This window comes from Aulonocara stuartgranti, assembly GCF_965226115.1.
Source record: "Aulonocara stuartgranti genome assembly, chromosome: 7".
Lineage (NCBI taxonomy): Eukaryota > Metazoa > Chordata > Actinopteri > Cichliformes > Cichlidae > Aulonocara > Aulonocara stuartgranti.
The window spans coordinates 11,453,707-11,462,968 of NC_138945.1; the positions used below are offsets into that span (position 1 = coordinate 11,453,707).

The 9,262-nt window shown below is 38.9% G+C and overlaps 1 protein-coding gene across 1 annotated transcript in view; it reads left to right on the plus strand.

Annotated features, from left to right (window-relative positions):
* LOC309711089 (ras-specific guanine nucleotide-releasing factor RalGPS1-like) overlaps positions 1-6,417 on the plus strand; it is a 95,117-nt gene extending 88,700 nt beyond the window's left edge. Inside the window, exons 19-21 of the mRNA XM_082541118.1 lie at positions 1,519-1,624; positions 1,734-1,825; positions 4,109-6,417. Coding sequence (XP_082397244.1) covers positions 1,519-1,624; positions 1,734-1,825; positions 4,109-4,138 — 228 coding nt within the window. The 3' untranslated portion in view covers positions 4,139-6,417. The remainder of the gene's footprint in view (positions 1-1,518; positions 1,625-1,733; positions 1,826-4,108) is intronic.
* Positions 6,418-9,262: the final 2,845 nt, after the last annotated feature.

Sequence of the window (9,262 nt, forward strand, 5' to 3'; positions counted from 1 at the left end):
AATCATTCCACTGAAAATGGTCAGGTAGTAAGGACTGGTCTTTAAATGAGTAAAAAAGCAGCCAATGCCTAACGAACAATCTTGAAATGCCTTCAGAAAACCTGGAGAACTGTTGCTCAAGACCACTTTTAAAAAAATACAAGGAAGTCTGACTCCCCGGGGTGCTGTGTAAAATGTCATCAGAAACAGAATGTGATTATTTTCCAAACTAACTAATTAACCCATCTTTTATTCAGAACAGAGCATAGGAAACATATCAAATATTTAAAATTAGAAAATAATGTTATAAAGAGTTTGCGCAAACCAAGTTTATTGTAATTTTTTATTAATTTTCAATATCTGCAGCAGTGAATAGGGAAATTTTTGTGACTACTGGATGTAATAATTTCAGATTTCTACAGTCATATGATGTGAAAATGATCACAGATGTACCTGAGGACATATTTTATTTTATGTGATGTTTGCAGAAAAATATTTGTGTTCCAATTATTATATATTTTTTTTATATCTGCTCATGCAGGAGAGAATGGGATAATATAGTGATGTAAAAAGCTAAAAATTTTAAATGCTCCCACCATAAACCTTGAAAATCTTCATAGCTCCACTTGAAGATAGCTTGAACAAGAATATAGAGTTAATAAAAAAAACTTGATAACAGCTTGGTTATATTCTTAGATATACTCCATTGTACAGCAGGACCTTGAGGCAATTTTGCTGCAATGTCCATTCCTGGAAAGATTAACAAATGTCTGAGGTGTTTTCCACCTTATTGCTTTAGAATTATGGGCTTTAAATTGTTTGGAAATGTTCTTATTACACTTCCTAGATTAATTGCTGATGTCTTTCCTATTCTTTTATAGAGGTAGTCACAGGTTACTTAATTCCTATGAAAACAGATAAGGCTTTCCGTTACAAATTTGCACAGTGGTGCCTCTTTATTCTATTATGTTTTCTTTCCTGTTCATAGAAGAAATGAATGAATTGGTCGTCATGCATCAAATGCTGAAAATGAGAAGTTTATTTTTCCTAAAGCCTCTCCTCATTTTGAACAACACATTTGAAAAATGATGGAAAGGAACGTGTTGAATCCGTGTCGCAAAACTCTCAAAGTTAGAACTCATCTCTCCACATCACATTTTTGTCTTTTTCTAGTCTAGAACACACTAAGCTTGTGCTCTGCTGTAAAGTTGTAAGGAACTTTGATCTAACCCAAATGGTTAGTACTGGACAACTGGTCAAAATTTCTTGTGGCAAGCTTTAGTGAACAGTGATGACAATTGGACAATTGTCCAAGATATGGCGGGGCATTTGGAAACTACACACTACACTACTACACATAAAGATCTGCTGCTAATGTCTTGACACTTTCAGAGAAACTATGTCCACATTTTGGCTTTAAGTGTGTATTGCACAGCCACATAAAGTTGTATTTAAGGTGAAGGTTTTCCCCTGATAAGTGCAGAATTGTACAGTGAGGGCAAGTGGATAAATTCATTTTATGCTCTGTGTTTGCCACAGTACAAGTCAAGGCCTTGTAAAAAAGTTTGTGTGACTGGCTGGATGGTGGTACTGCCAGATGACCCAGCCCGACCCAACATCTTCCAGCTCAGTGACCCAGAAAAAGGTCAGCCTCCCACCATCAGCAAAACTTGCCTATTTTATTTGTCTTTTTTGTCTTTATTCATGTGACTATTTTAGATACTCACATGAAGACCATTTATGTCACTTTACAGGCAATGTTTACAAGTTCCAGACGGGGTCCAGGTTTTCAGCAATCATCTGGCACAAAAACCTAGAGGAGGCTTGTAGAAAAAGTAGACCTCAGGTAAGCTAAGCACACACAACATATCGTTTGGCTCGCTCGTCTGGTTTGGTCAGATTAAACGGTCCTTTTTCATTAAAACGTGATTTAAACAAATTTCATTTTATTTTATTAAAGCAGTATTCCTTCTTGTGTTGTATTTGCAGCACTGGTTGAGCTCAACTAGGTCCTGTTTATTTTTGAGGAGTAGCAGCTCTACTCTGAACCACTCTTAAATGACTGAACTCCTCATCCTGTCTCTGAGAGGCCAGTCAACCTTTAGAGAAGGTTTGCTTAAACCACTAGCATCTGCTAGCTTATTCTTTCAGTCACTACCTAAAGCTCATGACCATAAGTGAAGGTAGGGACATAATAAATAAACAAAACTACAGCTTTGCTAGGGATCAATCAGCTGATTTCAGTTCGTGTGTCAGAGGAGAAAAATAGTGGCGCAGTCTCCATCGTGGATATGGACATTACTTTTATTTTTATTGCACAAAAGGATGAAAGCGCGATGGTAAAGTGGAGACTTTTCAAGGACAGAAACAACTGCATTATACTGTTAACACAATTTTGGAACTTTGCAAGCACCTGCAAAGGAAGCATGCTAACATTAAGCTAGCCAAAAATCTAGAGTGATATTAAAGCTGAGTAAATGCTCACTCCAGCCCAGCACCATGATAAAGTGAGCTGCTGCTGAACTTCAACAGGTAACAAACTGATGAGCAGTCAGGCTGCAGGCTCTGTTTCTACCGGTTCAAGTTTCTAAAGTAGAATCACTGTGGCAGTTGCTTTAAAGCAGGAGTGTCAAACTCCAGTCCTCGATGGCCAGCATCCTGCTTGCTTTTGAGATATCCCTGCCCTACCTGCTGCTGATTACCTGGATCAGGTGTGCTTTGCCAATAAGAAGCTACAAGGGCAGGTTAGTTGGAAAACAAGCAGCACAGCAGCCCTCGAGGTCTGGAGTTCAACACCTGTGCTTTAAAGTCTCTTTGTGCTGGTTTCCATCTCTGATTTGTCCTGGTGTGTGGGGGCTGTAGCTTGTAGGTTTATATTGTTAAATAGTAATTATGAGACTGTGTGTTTCAGATCATTTTACAGAGTAAAATGAAAGTAACATAACAAGTAGTATAACCAAAGTCTGTCTTCTGGATTAATTAAGTAACTTACTGTATTAATTTTAAGAAAAATTGTTCTGTGTAATATGTGCAATGATTAATTTTGAGTAATGACCCCAACACTCATCACAACAAAGAGAAGAAATGCCTCCAACATGCACAAACATTTGACCATGCAGCATGTAATTAATTTTCATGAATCAAAGTGGAGCCAAGAGTGATATCAATAATGTAATTGGAATTGCTAAATTCTTATCAATCCCTAGTCATCATTCTCCTCGCCACAACAGACTGGTACAGGATCTGCCTCACTGAAGTCACAGTCCCAATCTGTGTGTCAATATTCTGCTTCCCTCACTCATGAACAACATCTCAAAGACTCCTCCACTTGGGGCAGCAGCTTGTCCCTAATGAGTACTGTGCACTCCGCCCTTTTCCAGCTGAGGACCATGGCCTCGTTCCTCATTCTTAATCTTTTATAGAATCATCAGACAGATGATGTTGTTTTGTGTTTAGTGAATCAAAAAAAAGGAACTGAAACAGCTATACAAATAGGAATGTGGTGTTTGTTAGTTTCAAAGTGTAAGCAAAAAACACACGTTTGCACATATAGATGCACAGAAATGTTTGTATTCAGTCCTTTAGCTGGTCACCTTCAGCACTTCTGGTCTCCAGCCTGTCACTTACTGTGCATTCCTAGTTTTGCCAAATTATTTAAAAAAAATTATTTTAGTGAGTCAAGGTAAACTGAGGAGCATCTACATATTTGCAGTGCTGTTTCTCTAAACTAACTTGTATTACAGAGTGGTATATGTGATGCATACAGTTATTTAGAGTTGCTATGAAAAGAATGTAAATTCAATGCTTCAATTCAAGTTAGTTAACGTCAGTGCTAGCAACTTTCACAAGTTAGTTGTCGGCCATTAGGATTATCAAGGACTCAGAAAATAGCATCATATGAGACATTTTGGCTATTTTGTGAACCGCATTGTAGAGATGGATCTTCCTTACTGTTGACAGTTGAAAGTGACCAATCACAGGAGAAGACACTAAACATTAAAGGACTGTCTGGGTACACAGTCTAGAAATTCTTCATCATATACCACATTCCCTCTTATTCAACCTACTAGTTGCTTGTTGTAATTTTTTCCATTACTTGTGCTAAATATCTGCTCTGTTCTCTCAACAGATACCTGCAAACCTTATGTCATTTGAATGAGAGCAGCCTTTATTGAGCAGGATATTATCGTGCCAAACTGTTGTTTGAGAATTACAGACTGAATAAGGAATTTGATAATGCTGACATCAGCATTAGAGTCAAGAAGAATATGACACTGTCGAAGAAGCTCTGTGATGCTGGATGTGTGACTGTCGTGCCAGTGCACCTGCTTTGATCTTCACCAGAACAAGTCTTATATGATGTCTATAAAAATCCAATCAATGGAAGACTTTTGTGGGGTTGGATTCGTTCCCTAAGTTTCCATGTTCTCTGTTATTTGTTACGCTGCTATAATGTGTGCATGAACACGTTGGTTTTTGGCCCATGTTGGGCTTATAATTGGGTGAAAAGATGCATCAGTGTATAAATGTGGATGACAGTGTTAGATGACTGTTAGATTTAGTTTAGTCTGAGTGTCATCGTCATAAGGAAGTGGAAGGTGGGAAGTGCACATCCCCACTCATAAACTTTTATTCACCAGAAAAAATGTGACATCATCTCAAGGCCTCGTTATTTTAATGAAGGATCAGTACTGTAGCAAAAATGACAGAAGCTGAGTCTTCATTACCTTCAGCCCTGTGACTTACAGTTTGACTGAATCTAATCCAGAATAGAAGATTTGTACATACAAACGCAGGAATTAACCTTAAAGGTTGTTTTATGATTAAGATGCGATGCTCTTGTGGGGATGAAGCCCTGGATCTGTGTTTACCCCTGCTACCTCAGTTGGTAGTCCTTGTGTAAAATGTGCTTGCAAATGTATGTAACAAGATTTACAAACAATTAATATTTTCTACAGAACAAATGAAAAATAGTAAGATACCATGGAAACAATACTGAACAAAGAGGTGATTCCAGTTAATAAGCAGAAGACAGCCAGCTGTTGTCTACACCAGTATGCTGAGGCAGCTAGTTGAGTAAAATTAAAGTGAATTCCAATGAAATACCAATTTTTCATTAATCAAATGTGTGTAAATACTGTATTTATGTAAAAAAAGAGTTTATTTTTGACAATTGGCTGTAGAAGGGAAAAGGATATGATGGATTGTTGTTGATTCACCAGCTGCTGTGGGATTCTGCTCTTCAGAGACACTGTTGGTAAGCCCACCGTAAAACTTGGATGGACTCCTGTTCTCCAACTGAAGGACATCAGGATAAAACTCCATTAGCAATGGCATTAATTAATGATCTGCATCAAAATCAAAATATTATGTTGATTTTAAATACTAATTCTGTTTTATTGGATGGGACTTGTTTTTTTGTAAATTTTACCAATAACTGAATCAGTGGTCAGAGGTGGCAAAAGTACAGCCGTGTGAGTCAGCGAAGCTAGCCAGCTAGCTGGCTGGCTTAAATGGGTTTTCAAGTGAGAAGAACCATTTACTTTACTTAGGTAGATGTACAAATACTTTTTAGTAAAAAATACTCCAGTAAAAGTTAAAGTACTGATTCAACTTCTTTACTCGAGTGAAAAAGTACAAGCTCCTAAATATATATCCAAAGTAAGAAAAGTAGGTCTTTGAAGGACCTTTCCAAGCACGACTGTGTTGTGCAAAGCTAAATGAACCTCTTTCTACAGTGATATAATAGTGGTATATGGGAATACCAACTTTTTTGACTTTGCATCCACACCTAAACAGAAAAATTAGTACAGTCAGGAGTTAACTTGAAATTTAGCAGGTGGGGGAACGATAAGATCAGTTGCAGTGACTCAACATGGGGAAAAGAATTACAACTCAATAATTTCTATTGTAAGCTATAGTAGATTTTCTTTGTGTACATGCTGTTATCAGCTAACCTGTGTTGAGCTGCTTCGAGGTTTATTGCTGTTTGTGGATTTGCACAACTGAATTCAACAACATGTAACCCAAGTTTTCATGAGTTATCTTGGCTTTCCGTCCCTTACACATACAGTACACTGTTTATATTGTCTTTACTGAGTGAGTTTAAGCATTGTCAGCTTAAATGCAAATTCATCTCTGCTACACTTGCTGTAACCTAACACTGACCATGAACACCACAGCCAGTGTTCCCCTGTGAAAAGCAGTGTTTCATCACAGTACAACAAGCTAACCTGTTTATCCTGCATTAAACTGCCAAGTATTTCAATAACACAAAATTAGTATACTTAGTTTGTTTTGCAGGACATTTCACAATATGAAAAACATAACTTCATATCATATACAGGTACAATTTAAATTAAAATGAGGACATACGTTTGCTTTAAATTCCCAGCTTATCAAATGTCACTGAGTAGTCCTCTTCTTTAAATAAATAAATCCTGTTTAAATCCTGTCTGTCTTACATTTGTGTTCATCTTTGAGTGAAGTTTTTGTTCTCCCTGCTAAATACAGCTACTGAGCCATTTGCACACAGACTCACTGTGTAACAAACTGCACACAAACAGTTTGTGTGGTTGGTGATATTGTTAACGTGATATGACACGTTAGAAACATCGCATTTTAAATCACCTGCCTGTTGTTGTTTTTTTAATATATACATTTAGCATACTTTTTTTTCCCTCTTTCCTCCCTTTGTATGTGATAAGCAACGATGTTGATATCCCAATAGAATTGTTGATTGATTGATTGCTTGATGTGCGAAGGTGTGTAGTGATGTAAAATAATATCTTACCTCAAATGCGTTACCTCAAAAGTAACAAAGTATATTTGTGTTAAATATTTGTAGAGAGTATAAGTAAAAAGTTGTCAGAAAAATACTCAAGTAGAGTGCAGATACCTGAAAATTATTCTTTAGTGCAATTCTTTCACTTCTGTTAGTAATATGGGAATGACAGAGTTAAAAGAGTTTACCTTTCTTTAAGTCTGCTTAACCAGTGAGCCAAATGAAGTTATGTCAAGCTTCTTCATTATCAGTTTATTAAAGTCTCCTGTGATTATAAGTTCAGCATTATAGCCCATAAAGTGATATGGCAGGTAAAAGACTCCAAGTAAGTTTGCTTGGAAATGTCCTTGACCTTATTGAAGCAACAACATCCTAATCCTAACAATAAAGCATCATTAGGATTTGGCTAAACTAGATTGTATCATGTGCAGGTAGAGCACATGATAGAGCAGGTCACCTACTGATCAGAAGGTTGGTGGTTCGATCCACCAACCCTCCTCCAGTCTGCATTTCAAGTATCCTTGGGCTAGATGCTAACCACAAGTTGCTCTCCAGTGCATCCATGTCCATGGGAGTATGAATGTGTGTGAATGCTTGTGAGAATGGGTGGTACTGGGTGAATGTGGCATGTTGTATACAGCGCTTTGAGTACTCCAGGACAGTAAAAAAAAAGCGCTATATAAGAATCAGTCCATTTACCATTTGCATGTGCAACTACATTAGAAGGTGAAATTATTGGTATGACTAGAATGACAACACTACAAAACAGAGTGAAAAGTAATCATAGAGAGAGAGAGAGAGATCAGCCATGATATATTTTTAAAAAGGGATAACACCTTTTTAAGCCATCTCTTCTAGAAAAAATGAATAATACATAAATAAGAACAGAAGTAATTTAGTAACAAAAAATCCATATGGTAGGAAATCTGAACGCTGGAATCATCCTATTGGCATCCGTTTGTCTCGTGAGACGATGGTGTAGTGCTATGAGTTGGATGTGGACATCCTAGAGTGGCTGTGGAGTCCCACTCTGGAGGGACAGTCTCTTGTACACTGGCTGCAAACAAAGGTGAAGGTGAAAGATGGCGCTGTAGCAGTGTATGAGCTTGCTGTCCTCTTGGGTCTCCTGTCAGCCAGCTTGGTATTTCTGGTGTTCTCTACCCTCTCAACTCCCGCCTTGATAGTACTATAGCTCTTCAGGCCTCTCGATAATCTGCTAGCTTTCCCAGGTAGGTGTAGGTTGATATCTGTGAGCTTCATGTCACATTTGCAGACACCTTTGAAGCGGAGTTTGGATTGGCCGACAGGGTGTGAGTCTTCGCACCGTACATTCAGTGTCAACGTACATTCACCGTACAGATTGTCCTTGGAGATGCGACCCGCGTGTGTGGAGAACATGGCCCAACCATCTAAGTTGTCTCTAATTGAGCAGTGCAGGAAGGCTTACTACTGACTTGCTGTACTACTTTGGTGTTTGGTACTGTGTCCTGCCACTCGATGCACAGAACACATCTAAGACAAAGAAGGTGGAAGGTGTTCAGCCTTCTCTTCTAGTTGGCATTAATGGTCCAGTACTCACTGCCGGAGAGTAGTGTGTCAAGTACACAAGCTTGATAGATGATCTGATATCGTGCCCGGTGTTCTCAGTCAGCTCGCCACTGAGCAAAGTCTTGGGGCATAGACAGAAGGTTAATGGTGCCTGATGATACTGGAACACAGAGAATGAGGATTTGCTCTGTTCCACCGGTTTGTGTTTCAATGGCTGCAGTAAGCTAGATTTTCACAGCAAAGTTGAAACCATGCTGTCTGGGGACATCCTGTGACAGACCCTGGCAGAAGAAGGTCTAATTGGACTCTCTGATGTCAGCTAAGCATGTCTCCTGTAAGCAAGCCATGTAAGCATTTAGTCTTGCAGATGCTTGTCAATGATTATAGTTTTGCAAGCATTATTGATCTGCTGGAGATTGTTGGTGAGTCCAGGCCACATGGTCCGCACTTTCCTGCTTGTGAAGAGCTGAAGTTTTCACATTCTTAATTCTATTGTTTTTTCCTAGTGCAACATTACAGCTTCCTTGTCATGGTCAATGACCTCTAAGCCTAACGCACCCAGGGGAGCAGGCAAGCTGTGGCGAGACGATACCTAGCTTGTGGCAGGTGGCAGCTGTCCAGTGAGAAACAATGGTCTCTCCCACCATCGGAAATGGTCCCATGCACTCCTTTCCTATGCCAATCAGACTAAGCTTTTTACTGATAACTGCCACTTCCCCCTTGTTTTACCATTGTCGCAAGACAACAGTGTGCTCTCCAGGGCACTATGAGCCTGAGTGAGATATATGGAGACCTTGAGCTGCCTTGACTTCAAGGTCCTTCCCTTGGCATTGCCATTGGCAGGATCAAAGGGAAATGTTAGACGAATACAGTTTAGTACAATCAGTTGCTGGAGAGTGACAGTGAATAGACATAGGCAAAACATACTTTCCATGAATTATACACACCCTG